This window comes from Oncorhynchus gorbuscha, linkage group LG07, assembly GCF_021184085.1.
Source record: "Oncorhynchus gorbuscha isolate QuinsamMale2020 ecotype Even-year linkage group LG07, OgorEven_v1.0, whole genome shotgun sequence".
Classification (NCBI taxonomy): Eukaryota; Metazoa; Chordata; class Actinopteri; order Salmoniformes; family Salmonidae; genus Oncorhynchus; species Oncorhynchus gorbuscha.
The window spans coordinates 49844915-49861677 of NC_060179.1; the positions used below are offsets into that span (position 1 = coordinate 49844915).

Below are 16763 nucleotides of genomic sequence, written 5' to 3' on the forward strand. Positions count from 1 at the left end.
CCGCACCAGCATATGGTCTCACAAGGGTTCTGAGGATCTCATCTCGGTACCTAATGGCAGTGCGAGCACATGGAGGGCTGTGCAGCCCCCAAAGAAATGCCACCCCACCCCACACCATGACTGACCCTCTGCCAAACCGGTCATGCTGAAAGATGTTGCAGGCAGCAGAACGTTCTCCACGGCGTCTCCAGACTGTCACGTCTGTCACATGTGCTCAGTGTGAACCTGCTTTCATCTGTGAAGAGTACAGGGCGCCAGTGGCAAATTTGCCAATCTTGGTGTTCTCTGGCAAATGCCAAACGTCCTGCACGGTGTTGGACTGTAAGCACAACCCCCACCTGTGGACGTCGAGCCCTCGTACCACCCTCATGGAGTCCGTTTCTGACCGTTTGAGCACACATGCACACTTGTGGCCTGCTGGAGGTCATTCTGGCAGTGTTCCTCCTGCTCCTCCTTACACAAAGGTGGAGGTAGCGGTCCTGCTGCTGGGTTGTTGCCCTCCTACGGCCTCCTCCACATCTCCTGATGTACTGGCCTGTCTCCTAGTAGCGCCTCCATGCTCTAGACACTACGCCGACAGACACAGCAAACCTTCTTGCCACAGCTCGCATTGATGTTCCATCCTGGATGATCTACACTACCTGAGCCACTTGTGTGGTTTGTAGACTCCGTCTCATGCTACCACTAGAGTGAAAGCACCTCCAGCATTCAAGTGACCAAAACATCAGCCAGGAAGCATAGGAACTGAGAAGTGGTCTGTTGTCACCACCTGCAGAACCACTCCTTTATTGTGGGTGTCTTGCCAATTGCCTATAATTTCCACCGGTTGTCTATTCCATTTGCACAACATGTGAAATGTATCAATCAGTGTTGCTTCCTAAGTGGACAGTTTGATTTCAGAGAAGTGTGATTGACTTGGAGTTACAGTTACATTGGAGTTACATTGTGTTTGTGTTGTTCACTTTATTTTTTTGAGCAGTGTAGATTGAATTGGGATTTTGTGTCACTGATCTACTGTGCAGCGACACTCCCCATCCAACCTGACAGAGCTTGAGAGGATCTGCAGAGAATGGGAGAAACTCCCCAAATACAGGTGTGCCAAGCTTGTAGCGTCATACCAGAATAAGACCCAAGGCTGTAATCGCTGCCAAAAGTGCATCAACAAAGTACTGAATAAAAGGGTCTGAATATTTATGTAAATGTAATAAGCTTTTCTAATAAATTTGCACAAATTTCTAAAAACTGTTTTTGCTTTCTCATTATGGGGGTATTGTTAGTCGATTGATGGAAAAAAATACAATTGAATCCATTTTAGAATAAAGCTGTTACTTAACAAAATCTGGAAAAAGTCAAGGGGTCTGAATACTTTCCTAATGCACTGGAGTTACTTACCAAGTCAGCATTGAAGTGACCTAGTTAGTTTACGTAAAATGGCATGAAAATCATAGTCAGCACTTGAAAATGACAGTTTTTAGCAATGATCAACAGCCAACTTGATAGAGCTTGAAGAATTATGTGGGTTGAATATTTGTCAATTATTCTTAATCTAGGTGTGCAAAGCTCAAAGCCTTACCCAGAAACACTCACAGCTGTAACCAATGCCAAAAGGTGATTCTAACATGTATTGACTTAGGGTGTTGAATACTTATCTAAATCAGTGTTTAATTTCCCATTCATCAAAATTATTCCGCTGACTTGTGTTAGACAACTAAATACATTTTCTAAAAATCACACTTTGTAACAAAATGTGAAAAAAAAGTGTGAATATTTTCTGAAGGCACGGTACATGTTGGTATTAAGGTCCATTCTTGTTATTTTTGTTGTTGTAAAGTGCTTCGATGGGAAGATATTTACAGTAAATGCAGATACTGTAACCATAGCGATGAGACTAAATCCATCTGATCCCAACCATGATTACAGCGCAAAAATCAGATCCAATTCAACAAACCATAAGAAAATCTATTATTTATTAAACAGTTATGAAAGAAATAGATATTTGCCATGTTGCATATCACACAATACAATTGAATTCAATGGGGGGAAAAAACAAACGTAAAACGTGGCACAAAAGTAAACTGGCCTTGAATAACTTGAGATGTATACGTTGCACATCGAACACCACTTAATTCATATAAACGCGATGAGCAATTGCAAGATTTCAAACAAGTCTCAGATGTCATTGATTGAAAGCCCATACAAGCACAACACTATGAACATGCAGGGTAGGAATGAACAGCCCGAATCTCTTTTTACAGCCAACTACAAAAACAAGACATCAGAATAGTTCTCCCTCAACCAACATTGTGCAAAAAATATGCATTTAAGAGTGCTTATGTGTTATTTGAATTTACAAGGCACTTACTAGTAGTGTGTCCTAGTATGAAAACCATACACAGTGAACTATAAAATAATAATTAAAAACATACATATGCACATTCAGAAGGCATGCCGAGTAGCTACAGTATTTCACCAATCCTGGGGCTTATTCAAGATGGTGCAATTTTACAGAACATTCAGATAGAAATGTATTGTGCTGAAAAGGCTTGATAATTCCTGATGTGAAGAATATGGATTTTCAATAGCTCTATGGAGTTTATTTCTAACTGATTCTAAACATTGCACCTCGCTGGGTAAGCCCCTGATGAATTCCTCAATGACAAATCAGCTCTCACGTCTTTGGCTCTGCTGTCCGGTGTACGAAGAGTGCCCCCTCGTGGTACACTCAGGAACTTGCACACTGTTCATTCCACACATTGAAAGGGGCTCTATTCCACATGGAAATCGCCAAGCCCCTAAAGAATGTGTGAAAACAATGTTCTTTTCTCAAATTGAAGAACCTACTCAGTGATATCAGTTACAGCCATCCAGCCAACTATCCACAGACGTATTGCTTCACAAGGGAGTGAACAAGCCCTTTAGCAAGTCAAATTCTTTAGGTTTCAGCACAAAATCCTACCACGAACGATGGCGCTCTAAGATCCTAAAGCTGTGCAAAATGCGTAATTAAACTAACCCTCACAGGGATTGCAAGTAATTAATTCAAACGTAAAAAAAATGAGGGGGGGGGGGGGTCTGAAACGTCAAATTAGTTAGTTTCAATTAAAAATACATGATTTAAAAGCTACTGCTAGGGGTGTATAGCTGTGACCACCCATGTCTAGACCCCTACACACTAGTTACTGCATGTGACTTCAAGCTGCAATTTGTAACTTTTCAAAGTGTGCAACTGCAGCTCACAATTAAGGGTGTTCCCACCTCGAGCATCCCATTGGTTCTTTCATGAATGCCTGCCTGCCCCCCCCCCCCCCCCCTCAAGCACCCCAATAGTTCCTGCATGAATGCCTGACAGGCGGGGGCGAAGGACACTGTCTACCGGTCACCCCCGCCTCCTGTTAGCACAGCAGACGGGCTGCTAGAGCGATACCGTGTCGTGTACGAGCTAACTCGATAGTTAACGACACAGTGTGCTAGCTAGCTTGTTAGTTAGCTAGCAAACAGTGTTGTTCCCACCTCCCGTGTACCGGAGTCGTCCTCAGGATTAGCTGGCTAAACTAGCACAGTGTCGTTCGCTCCCGCCTGCCAAACACCTGCCCTCGCCATTTGGAAAACAGTGCCCGAAACACAGGGGCAAAAGACATGGTCTAACGGTGTACGGCTAGCTACAGTGAAACTGACAGCGTTTGAACTACTTTGCATATATACCTAGCCCAGTGGTCATATGAGGTGTCCCTAGGGTCATATGAGGTGTCCCTAACCAAGTGGCCAGAGGGCGACACAGACACAGGGGTGTTTGAGGCAGACAGGGAGGATGCCTCTGTTGATCTGGTGAAACTCCACCAGCTGCAGTAGGTCAATGAAGAGGGTGAGGCCATCGTCCATGGTGTAGTACTTCCTACCGCCCTCCTCACACTGCTCAGAGAAACAAGGGTTTCACAATAAATAAAGCAAATTCTTTTTCTTTTTTTTTTTACAAATGGACAGCCTACCAAAAGGCCTCCTGCGGGGACAGGGACTGTGATTAAAAATACAGGACAAAAACACACATCACAACAAGGTAACTTGTGACTTTTGGGTGACTTTCACTTAAGTAAAGTTCTACTCAAGTATGACAATTGGGTAATTTTTCCACCACTGGTTATAATAGGATAGGAGACCAAGAGTCTGTGTAACCAATAGAGAGTCGGAGTCCCGAGTGTGGGAACAAACAGTCTGTCCCACGATCGTGTAAACATGTAAGTTCATAGTCAACAAAGCACGCACGAGTTATGAGGCAAATAGCATAAAGCACAATAAAAAAAATAACGACGTGGGGCTAGCCATGGTAATTTCAGAGTCACTTGCCCCAACTGTGCATGTGTGCTGAAGGCAAGCGTTGTTTTTCATATCTACCTAGTATAATTATGACTAGACTGCCTTGCTATCTCATAATGAAAGGGCAAGGTTCACATGATGGGGGGGGAGAGGAAAGTCCACTCACAGGGATGACGAGGTAGTGTTTGGTCTTCAGCTTGTAACACAACGAGAGGACAAAACACTGGGCATGCTGCTGGCTCTCACGAATCAGGAACATCCTACACACAGACACACAATGCGGTAGATGTCACCCAGGGTGAGCATGTTGTTTACAAACTAAAGCTACATGCAAAGGAGCTACATGCAAAGGAGCTGCATGCAAAGACGTGCCCACAACAAGCACACATGCATACATACCCATCCACCAATCCCTGTTCCTCGATCAGCCTCTGGGCCTGCTTTCGCGACACACCACCGTGGAACCAGAGTTGGGTCCGGTGTATGGCTGTGTAATACACACAAACACACACTCATTTACCATTTAGATCAATGTACTGAACAAATATATTCTGTTTGGGGAAAAACTGTGAATGTGAAACACTGACACTGTAGTTGTTTGACTGGACTCACAAGAGGGCCGAGATCCCGGGTTAAGGTTGGGTAGGCTGCACCTCAAGGCTTCTCTCCTCTGAGAGACAAGAGAGAGGGCATAGTCACTAGTAACTCCAGACTGTTTGGCTCGTTGTTATTCCTCCTGTGACCCTCTTAGCCCGTTGCCTATTTTTCTTCTCCTCGTCACCTCTCCTCTCTTTTTCCATCATGGAACTTTGCAGAGACTTAAAATTAGATCATTGTATTCCGATTGAGGATTTTAAATCCCGGATCGGAGGGCTGCTGACCACAGCCTGCACATGTATTTTTTTGCTCTCTTATGCACTTTGCACTGCTTTAACTTTCATTCATTGTTATGTTTTACGTGGTGTTGTTCTTCATGTGGAACTATATGTAAGCTGTACTCTTGGCCAAGGATGTAAATCCAAATGAGACTTCTCTCTGGTTAAATAAAGGATAAAATACTACAACACGTCACCCATCTGTATCCTTATCCAGTCGCATTCTCCACCCCACCATCCGACCCAGTTATCCTCACCCTCCATGCCTGTCCCTCCTCCCTCTCAGCGCTCTGGGCCTCCCAGGCATTCTGGATGACCCGGCCCCCCGCCTTCCCTGAAAAGTCCATGGCGACCAGGCTGGCCTCCGACTCACACCGTTGAGACACAACCTCCTGTAGACGAGGTGCCGACTGGGACAGCTGGTAGTTACAATGCAGCTGCCTCCCATACTGCTCCGGCAGACACAGGAGGAAAAGGTAAAAGGGTAAGTACCTGTCACATTTTGATGATTTATCCACCATCTTATCCAGTATGGGTTTGCCACATTTTGTATGTTTTTATTTGTGTTTCTTTTGGGCATGAATCTGCTTCTATAATAAAGTTCAGGTCACGATGTGATGATATCCAAGTATTTGGTTCTCCTCACCTTGAATAGTCGAAATGCAGAGGTCCAGCAGGTGCGCGTTAGTTCGTTCTCCGCACACAGCAGCTTCAAGTCCTGCGCACGAATACGGTCTTTGCTGGGCTACACACAAAGAAACGTGTAGGTATCCTATTTCAGAACAGTTTCGAAACATTGCTCTCTTGAATGAAGCCCTGGACGGTTGTAGTGGTTACCTTGACGCAGAAGGTGAAGTCCACAGGGGCACCGTAGAGCTTGCGGCTGTTGGTGATACTGTAGACGTTCAGGTCTTCCAGGTCAGCCACGTACTGGAGGTGACGGGGCTCCTAGGACACACAGACCATCAGACCGTCTCTTCATACCTGTACAGTAACTATGCCGCCCCAGGTCATGTAACCATTGATTTGAAATGGAAAGCGTAAAACTAAATTAAATGGCCGTTAAATAGTGGAAGTTAATAAAAATGGTGGATCCCATACACTTACCACAAAGGCCTTGTGTGCTAAGTTTGACGTATTGTACATTACCCCTCTATCGCCCTTTTTTGGTGTCATCATTAACACAGTATACATGATCACAATTCTAGCTCCAAGACGTCACCAATTTGAAAAAACTAAAAAAGCCGATTGTGACATGGTTCGATAAATAAGCACACCCGTAGTACCGTAGTTTAGAATTTCTGAAATCCACCATCTTTCATGTACCTTTGCCATTTCTTGTAAATTACTTTCAGTTCTGGATGTTCTATTTCTATCAAAATCTGGCGCCCCGTGGCTGACCTTTGATGAGCCTTTGGTGGAGCAGTAGAGGCCTGAACGTCGGAGGAAGAAGTAGACCTTCTTCCAGGCTTTGCGGCTGGGCTCTCTGACGTGGAGGAAGCCCTGGATCTCAGGACATGTCCCCGACTGCAGCAGATTCTGGATAGAGGCAAGGAAACAACATCTGGGTCAAATCCAATGGATCTTTGTCTAAACCGAAGAGAAGCATAGAAAAATCGGGCAAGGTTCAAAATGTAATCAATTCAACTAAAAACCATTCCAAAAGACTGTTTCTGTACGTCCTCTGACATGATTGAAATGTCATTCTCAATATCTGCCAATTCAATTTGTTTCCTGATACACTTTCCTGGCAACCTGATATAGTTTCTAGTTCTAGTTTCACCTCAGCTAGAGTGAAACCTAACATACACCACAAAGGAGAAGCTATAGCAGAGGAGATGGCCTTGCTCCATTTCCCTCCAATTGGCTGCTTACCTGGATGAGTTCCGCCGAGGTCATTCCCTTGGTGACATCAGCACTGTCTGAGATCATGTGCTTGGGGAAGAACAGCTGTAACAGGAAGCTACAGTTGTAAACCAAAGGGCTATTTCAATAACATAATGTCTCTCTGGTGCCTGTATGGAGGGTTATGAGCAATGGCTTTTGAGTCCGATAGCAGTGTTTCAAGGGGGTTAAGGCAAGACGTCACGCAAATCGAAGCCAATGTTTAAAACCTGACAAAAAAAAAAAGGTTTATTTTGCCCACTGTCTGTTAAGACACGCACACCTGTGTGAATCAACCTGCATTAACATCCTTATAAGTAAAGTTTTTAAATAAAAATGTTTTAAAATACTGTGTGCATGCATGAAGTCAAACGTTTTAATGAACAGGATGAGCAACATGAATGTGATAGGAACACAATGTTAACACCGATTCCACCAGGACATCCAGATGACGGTGATTATTCACATACTAACCCGTTGCGGACACGTCCGACTAAAATCTGGCATAACATAAGATCCTTTTCAGAATCCTTGGACAGAATACATGTTAGAGCATCTTGTATGTTATACTATTCATCGCCATTTCCTTCCAGCCATCTAAGCTGATCTCTGTGTGACCATGCATTCAGAAGGGCCTTTGGCATTTGGCTTTGAAATAGCTTCTCTTCCTAGACAAAATGGTGGAGGATGCAGAAGAGCTTAGCAGGCCTACCATAGGTGTCCTGAAGAACTCATATTTGGCGTAGTTCTTGCGGAACAGAAGCTTGGTGTCGCTCTCGGAGGGCCAGGCAGCCTGCACCTCCACCACCACCTCGTGGTCCTCCAGAACTCGCTCTAGGGGAGGGGAGGGGGGGGGCAGGGAGAAATACTTCACACAGTGTAGGACAGGGGGTGACCAACCCTCCTGGAGAGCTACTTGGTATGCAGGCTCTCTCAAGCCAGAGTGAGTCTGAAACCAAACCAACTGAGGCTGTCCTAATATGGACACCGTACTCCAGTTGTCTCATCTCGTCTAAACTTTTTGATGTAGACTCGCCTTTAGACAACCCACGAACATTCCAAAAACAATTGCAAATAATTGGAATGCCAATGGCATTTGCTGGGCAATGTTTGGACAGTGTGCAGTCCAGTCTTACCCAGGCCCAAGGCTGAATGCAGCTCGATCAGAGCCCAGTTCTCCTGGTCGCTACAGTGGGCTGTCTGCACCAACAAATGGCACACGTCCCTGGCTGTGGCCCTGGGTATCACCCACAGGGACCGACTGTGACTGTCCTCGCCGAACACCTTGATCAGCTAGACCAGAGAAGCAGACAAGACACTACATTGAGAAAACAGAGTACATTGCATAATATTCAACGAACATACACATGCATACCAAGACAAATACAAAAGAAAACAAATCCAAAATAAAGGCAAAAATTACATCATGAAAATAAATTAAAAGAGATCATAGATGAACTATAGGAATGAACAGCAATAGGCCAATTCTGGAACTGTCACATTATTAAGCTTAACCAGGGTGAGAGACTGGGTTTCTGATGGCAAGAATCAGTCAACAGCTTTTATAGTGACAACCAAAAAGAATCCTTTATTAAACTCCCTTGACACTTCACCCTCCCCATGAACTTGTCTTATTTAATCTCTCCCGCTCCCTCTCTTATTTACAAGAACTCACACCTCCTCCCATCTTGTTCCAGAACCGGTCTGATGGGATTGGCACACGGCCTAGCCCGAGCCCCCAAGGCCTGAGAGGAGAGCCAGGTACAGGTTAAATTGAGGACTTGTGACATCCCCCGACGCAACATCTAGCTCAGTCTCTCTCCTCAGCCAACTCCAAAACCAGTACAACCAGATTTAAACTTCACCTGTTACTTAGCGAAAGCAGACTCGTTCCCGCAAGAGACAACAACAGGCCAAATAATGAACAAATGCTTGGAGTCTCGTGGGCAGTGTTAAGTAACACAGAGTACTCAGATTACTTTTTGGTGGTAACAAGTAACCTAAAGCGCAATTTTTTAAATGTAAGTAATCAGTTACTTTTACAATATTTCCTTTTTTCTTTGTTGGCGCAAATAAAATAAAAAATGAAATCCCTCTATCTAGGCTATGTTCATCACAATCTTCCTGTTTCTGCAGAGACAATAGCGAGATGGCAGAGACAATAGCCGTTATCGTGGCAGTATTCCCATTACTTTGAATTGGTAGAAGAAAAAGGACAGAGGTGACCCCTCGAATCTTGCCTGACGCTACTTGCAGGATTCACACACAAACACGGGATCATCGGGTTCAGGAGACTGACCCATTTATTGCCTGGTAATAAAGCAAACAATGTAGCTAGATAATCAAGTTAGGCTCAGTTGATAAGAATTGAAATTTCTCCTGCAACTATTACATTGTTCACAGCCCAGTTCATATTGGTGGGTAAAAACAGAGTGGTAGCCAGTTGTTCTTGTATTTGAACTCTCATTTTACTTTGCCCAGTTGGTTTTATACAGCATATGAATTTACTTATGTATAAATAATTCAACAAAATAATTTAAGTATAGTAAAGGAGATATTGCGTCTGTCATTATTAGTCGAGTTGGCATAATCCAGAGCTATAGATTAGGCTGTGGATGGTTTAGGCCAGGGGGCAACTTTGGTTTTAGAAGTGGGGGGGGGACATAATTATTATATATAATTTTTCTATCAGATAAAACACACCAAACAGCCTACCCAACCACTCGAGGGCGGCCGCATGGTCCTAAAGCACACCGTTAGTATTATCATTGGAATGTGATACAATGGGGGACAAAAATGCAATTTCAGGATGTGTGTTGGGGGGGGGGTGAAAGTTGCACCCCTGTTTTAGACTACGCAAGCCATTCAAAAGGTAGTGTGCACCTTTTGCTGGGGATAGGAATAAAGGACTAAACGCGTGAGGCATCTTCAGAGGGTTTTCTGTTTTTGGTAACACAAAAGTAAAGTAACATTTTACTTTTCATAGTCAGTAACGTTGTAGCATAAGTTATTTTTTTAAATGCTGTTCTCCAACACTGCTCGTGGGGGATGTTTGCACATTCTTTCCGGGCAAGGTATCAATATCCGCTGAATTCATCCTTTCAGCAAAATAGCTTAGTTAAAATGTTCAACATTTTTGCTCTGATGTTTGCAATAGCCATGGGGCAAAACAAAACCAATCTGTACCTAGTAGCTAGGTACATACAGAACATTAAAGACATAAGTATGGCATTTTAAACAAACTAACATGTTAATCCAGACAATGATGGATGGTGTCACAACATGATGGAATTTGTCTGTGCAACTATACCACAAGTAAAGATACCGTGGCAGTAACTGGAGGAAAAAGGTGTGTTTTTGTTTGTCTTTATGTGTGTGTGTGTGTGTGTGTGTGTGTGTGTGTGTGTGTGTGTGTGTGTGTGTGTGTGTGTGTGTGTGTGTGTGTGTGTGTGTGTGTGTGTATTAGAATGTGCTTGTGGCACGCTTGTATGTGGTGAGTGTCATGCCCAGGAGCATCTATGGCATAGTGACAGTCTGTCGCCTAGCGTTAAATACGCACAAGCATACCCAGGGGCCTCTGCCAATCAAATTAACCCCTGCGAACCACTCAGTCAACAACATGAATCCATACAATCCCCTGTGGAGGCTCCACTGCCAGACCAGTACAAGTTCATTTGACTGTATTCTGTATTCCAAAGAGGCAATGTTATCAATGTGACAATTCTACCTACCCAATGCCAATCAAATTAATTCAGAACAATATCCCTGAAGATTGCATAGCCAATTACATCATAATAATCATAATAATAATAATAATAATAATGTAGGCTTGGCTGAATTGAGCCATTGATCTTACATGCGTGTCACTTCTCGGCGGTGAGAGAGAGCCAATCAGGACTGGGGATTGAGAGGGGCTGCACAGCTCTGGAAAGGGATTGGGTATAGAAGGAACAGAGGACAGTTCCACGCTATTCATTCTGGAAAAAAAAATACAAAACTTTTTAAAAACTGAATAAGTGAATCGCAAATACAATACAACTGGATACAACAATGTATAAAAAGGAAAATAACATTTCACACAATATAACCAATACATTTCAATTAAAAAGTGTCTGTCTATTTTTAGGAGTCTTTTGTAACCGTCATGAACAACAGGATGTGACATATAACTCAATATCCCAACATGACTCATTGACTTCTGTGCAGGTAGCAAGTATAAGGCGTGTCAAATGCTATTGAGTCATTCACTGTCAACCAATGGAGTCATGGCCATTGGGTAAGTCAAGTCAGGTAGGCCTACCTGCTTCTGCGGATGACGAGGGGCTGGGAGCGGCGAACGGGAGGGGGAGGAGTGTTGACCACCAGAGGAGCCAAGGTGATTGTGGAGCTACCCAGCAGCTCACCCTCCCCACCAGAGTCCTCTTGTCTGTCAGAGCCCTCGAAGACCTCCGCCCATTGCCCTTGGACTTCCATTAAAAATGACCTGGCTCAGTATTGGAGTGAGAAAGTATCTTAAGTTATCACATGCAGTATTGTAAGAGTTTTGTGACAAAAATAAATATACATTTACAGCCAATGGACCATGTACCTAAAATAAACAAGGAAACCAGTATTTCCATAGTGCGTGATAGATTTCACAACATGTACTAATGTCTAACTCCTTCTTGCTCGGTTTCAGTGTTATGACAACGTATTAGTCACAGAAGCAACAGTTGAGAATGAAAACGTCACACCTGCTCCCAACTCCGTGGCATCCTCAACCACAATGCCGGCCCAACAAGACATCAAAGCCCTCCCTCTCGTTCAAATTGACAAGCTATATCCTTTGCTTCGTGTTGCTATGCAGAACATAGCACTTATAATGTGCAGAGGAATGCTGGCAGACAACGGTTTTGAAAGAAAAAAAAAAGTCTGAATCAGGCAGGCAGGCAGACTAGACTGGGTGAGGTGCAGTACTTGTTTCAGTGGATGGCAGAGTTATGGGTCTCCCGCTGAGTGTACAAAGGGGCCATTGTATGGACAAGATGTACAATGTGTATCAGGTGAAGCCTGCTGCTTCTCTTTATTTGAGCAGCAATTATCAAATCAAATTTTATTGGTCACATACACGTTTTAGCAGATGTTATTGCGGGTGTAGCAGAATGCTTGTGTTTCTAACTCCAACATTGTATTAGTATCTAACAATTTCACAACAATACACACAAATCTAAGCAAAGGAATGGAATTAAAAATATATAAATATATGGAAAAGCAATGTCAGAGCAGCATAGACTAAGATACAGTAAAAACAAATGAGATGAGTAGAATGCAAAATATGTAAACATTAAAGTGACTAGTGTTCCATTTATTATAGTGGCCAGTGATTTCAAGTCTATGTTCATAGGCAGCCTCTAATAAGCTACTGATGGCTGTTTAACAGTCTGATGGTCTTGAGAAGTTGTTTTTCAGTCTCTCAGTCCCAGCTTTGATGCATCTGTACTGACCTCGCCTTCTGGATGATAGCCGGGTGAACAGGCCGTGGCTCGGGTGGTTTTTGTCCTTAATGATCTTTTCGGCCTTCCTGTGACATCAGGTACCATAAGTGTCCTGGAGGGCAGGTAGTTTGCCCCCGGTGATGAGTTGAGCAGACCGCACCACCCTCTGGAGAGCCCTGCGGTTGCGGGTGGTGCAGTTGCCGTACCAAGCGGTGATACAGCCCGACAGGATGCTCGCACTTGTGCATCTGTAAAAGTTAGTGAGGGTTTTACTTGACAAGCCAAATTTCTTCAGCCTCCTGAGGTTGAAGAGGCACATTGTCTGTGTGGGTGGATCATTTCAGTTTGTCAGTGATGTGTACACAGAGGAACTTGAAGCTTTCCACCGCCGCTCCACTACGGTCCCGTTGATGTGCATAGGGGGATGCTCCCTCTGCTGTTTCCTGAAGTCCACAATCATCTCCTTGGCATCTCCTAGCACAACACTCCCAGAGCCCTCACCTCCTGTAGGCTGTCTCCACATTGTTGGTAAACAAGCCTACTACTGTTGTGTCGTCGGCAAACTTGATGATTGAGTTGGAGGCGTGCGTGGCCACGCAGTCATGGGTGAACAGGGAGTACAGGAGGGGGCTAAGCACGCACCCTTGTGGGACCCAGTGTTGAGGATCAGCGGAGTGGAGGTGTTGTTTCCTACCTTCACCACCTGGGGACAGCCCATCAGGAAGTACAGGACCCAGTTGCACAGGGCGTGCTTCAGACCCAGGGCCTCGAGCTTAATGATGAGATTGGAGGGTACTGTGGGTTGAATGCTTAACTATAGTCAATTAACAGTATTCTAACATTGGTATTCCTCTTGTCAAGATGGGATAGGGCAGTGTGCAGTGAGACGGTGTTTGTGTTTGTGAGTGTGTGTGTGTGTGTGTATGTTCTTAAATACATCAGCAAATTGTATAACATAATTAGGTCACAAGACTTAATCAAAATAATCCTTCAAAAAACATACTGTTACTCCTGATACTGACTCGAGGGTGGACAAATATTTGGAAACTGATTAGTTGGCCATCAATCAACAAAAGAGATAAGCAAACAGTGATGAGGTCACCCACGCAAGAGAGCAATAGAGTGAGCTGCCACTTCACCCGTGCACCCTGCCAGAAAGGTACATAGTGTCCAGACAGACAGAAACTCCAGACAATTATCTGTGGCACTGGCATGTCCTGACTGTGTCAACAACACATACTGATACTCAGACACCTGTCCTCATCCAGACTAAAAAAAGAAAAAGACCAAGAGAGAGAAAGAAAGAGAAATTGTTCTAGGCAAAAATTTTATGTAAAATCAGTAGGCAGGTAGGCTAGCCCAGCGATTCCTTTTGAGATAGCGAATTCAGAGACTGCGTCAAAATCAGAACACAACTATGACTTTAGAGTGCAATAAAAATAGCATACAACTTGTTTTACTACAATTGCTGCAGCGCATGGCTGGACAGAGAGAACATTTTGCAGTTTAAATCTTAAATGACAGTGTAAAACATTTTTTAGGCAATACACGTATCGAGTTGAATACTGGATCATTGATGGAGTAATGTGGATCCCTGTAAGCCGCCCAGGCCCTGTCGTGCATCGAAGGGTAGCCTATTGTACTATTACGTTGCATTTTATTGTACCCTCTAAATTTGTTTGACATACCCCAAAAACAGACTTAAGTAGTACTTTAAAGTATTTTACACCACTGCCAAGAGGTATCTGTACTCTACTATTTATATTTTTGCCAACTTTTACTTCATTATATTCCTAAAGACAATAATGTACTTTTTACTCCATACATTTTCCCTGACAAAAGTACTCCTTACATTTGGACAGGAAAATGGTCCAATTCACACACTTATTAAGAGAACATCCCTGGTCATCCCTACAACGTCTGATCTGGCAGACTCACTAAACACAAGTAATTCATTTGTAAATTGTTGGAGTGTGCCATTTGGCTATTCTTCAATAAAAACAAATTTAAAAAACAGGAGAATTGTGCAGTCTGGTTTGCGTAATATAAGGAATTTGAAATGGTTTATGCTTTCGTCGCGCACCAGCGACTCCTGTGGCGGGACGGGCGCAGTGCACGCTAACCAAGGTCGCCAGGTGCAAGGTGTTTCCTCCGACACATTGGTGCGGCTGGCTTCCACGTTGAATGCGCGCTGTTTTAAGAAACAGTGCGGCTTGGTTGGGTTGTGTTTCGGAGGACACATGACTTTCGATCTTCGTCTCTCCCGAGCCCGTACGGGAGTTGTAGCGATGAGACAAGATAGTAACTACTAATAATTGGATACTATGAAAACGGGGGTAAAATGTAAAATTTAAAAAAAAATTTTTTTTTAAAGTGGGTAATATTTGGTTGACGTGGAAATCTCATTGATCAACACAAGATGTGTCAGAAGTTTGTTGAATTCCCAATGTAATATCACTATGCCATCTACACTGAACAAAAATATAAAACACAACATATAAGTGTTGGTCCCATGTTTCATGAGCTGAATTAAAAACTGCCAGAAATGTTCCATACACACAAAAAGCTTATTTCTCTCAAATTGTGTGCACAAATTCGTTTACATCCCTGTTACTGAGCATTTCTCCTTTGCCAAGATAACCCATCCAACTGACAGGTGTGGCATATCAAGAATCTGATTAAACAGCATGCTCATTACACAGGTGCACCTTGTGCTGGGGACAATAAAAATGCCACTAAAATGTGCAGATGTGTCACACAACACAATGCTACAGATGTCTAAAGTTGAAGGAGCATGCAATTGATATGCTGACTGCTGGAATGTCCAACAGAGCTGTTTTCAGATAATGTAATGTTAATTTCTCTACCATAAGCTGCCTCCAATGTTGTTTTAGAGAATTTGGAGGTTTGTCCAACCGGCCTCACAAACGCAGACCACGTGTAAGCACGCCAGCCCAGGATTTCCACATCAGGCTTCTTCACCTGCGGGATTGTCTGAGGGGTAGTGGGGGATGCTGAGGAGTATTTCTGTCTGTAATACTGCCCTTTTGTGGGAATAGCTAATTCTGATGGTTTGGGCCTGGCTGCCCAGTTGGTCAGCCTATGCACTCACAGGCCCACCCATGGCAGTGATAACGCATGTTAAATCCATAGATTCGGACCCAATGAATTTATTTCAATTGACTGACTTCCTTATACCAAGCGTAACTCAGTAAAATCTTAGAAATTGTTGCGTTTATATTTTTGTTAAGTATAAAAGCACAACCAAATTCTAATGGAAAAACAATGTCAGAGTTTTGGTTTAGTTGTCATCTAATTGCGATCACTGTGCGTTCAAACCATTTAAAAAAGGAGAATGTTAGATGTTTTGTATATATGCAATAACTTCATGCGTTATCACTGTGCCTCATCTAATAGCACAACCAAATGTCCTGGATTGCAGTTGAGTTCACTTCTAAAATGACATATCGCAAGTGATCAATGCTGTTCGAGATTCTGGCAGATTTTTAATAGTAATTGTTAAGACCTCTGACTTTTGCATGCTATCTTGAACATTCCCGCTTTTTATGATTACAAGACATGTATAGTTGCATTAGGCTAACCTCAAAATGTAGACACAGATGTGTTACTCATTTTAAGGTTGACTAAATACTGGTACATTCGTTTGCAAGATAATTTTAGGCTAAGGCTATTTACTGTATGACAAAAGTCATGTAATTGTGTTTGGTTGACAACGCAACTAAATATCAACATTTAAAGCATATGTAGAATAGTTTATGCTCAACCTCAAATGAAGCTGTACTGGGATACATTTTCCTATCCTACTAAGAATTTCATTGCACGGCGGAGAAAAACAGGTTGTGGTCTTTCATTTTGAGAACACTACTGTCAAACTATATATCATTTGCAACTCAGCCGTCAAGAACAGGGCTATGTGTTACCAGTGCAACTTTAGATCACGCATCGCTCGCAAATTCTATATATTCTAATATGAAGCGCTTCCTCGCTATATCAGGTCCCAGATACTGCGCCATTTCAATCCAAGAAATTTACCTTATAATTTGGTTTGGCGAGATGTCAGCTGCCGGGTCATATTGAACAACCACCACCAGAGAATTTCAGCTACCTCTTCCTTCGGACGTAGTAATGTTTTGAGCTTCCCCTCAACCGTAACTTCACTTGTGCGCTTACCACACACACTTGGGAGGAGCGTGCAGTG

General features: G+C 43.3%; 1 protein-coding gene across 2 annotated transcripts; it reads right to left on the bottom strand.

Annotated features, from left to right (window-relative positions):
• Positions 1–1948: 1948 nt before the first annotated feature.
• Positions 1949–16763, bottom strand: grb7 (growth factor receptor bound protein 7). 2 transcript variants are annotated; one of them, XM_046356570.1, is made up of 14 exons: positions 16598–16763; positions 11371–11557; positions 10927–11047; positions 8207–8363; positions 7783–7904; positions 7062–7136; positions 6588–6725; positions 6024–6134; positions 5833–5931; positions 5444–5635; positions 4924–4981; positions 4711–4798; positions 4478–4571; positions 1949–3909 (listed from the first exon to the last, which is right to left on the bottom strand). In XM_046356570.1, exons 2-14 carry the CDS (start codon positions 11541–11543, stop codon positions 3751–3753), a joined length of 1587 nt encoding a protein of 528 aa, XP_046212526.1. In that variant the 5' UTR covers positions 11544–11557; positions 16598–16763; the 3' UTR covers positions 1949–3750. The 2 variants fall into 2 exon arrangements, with proteins under 2 accessions (XP_046212526.1, XP_046212525.1); XM_046356569.1 differs by having other exon boundaries at positions 11371–11553; positions 16598–16762.

Coding starts and splice junctions, on each gene's coding strand:
- grb7 (XM_046356570.1), bottom strand. CDS start 11,543: ATGGAAGTCCAAGGGCAATGGGCGGAGGTCTTCGAGGGCTCTGACAGA. Junction 7,905..8,206: donor GCATTCAGCCTTGGGCCTGG/GTAAGACTGGAC, acceptor CCCCTCCCCTAG/AGCGAGTTCTGGAGGACCAC. Junction 4,572..4,710: donor GAACAGGGATTGGTGGATGG/GTATGTATGCAT, acceptor GTCTGTGTGTAG/GATGTTCCTGATTCGTGAGA.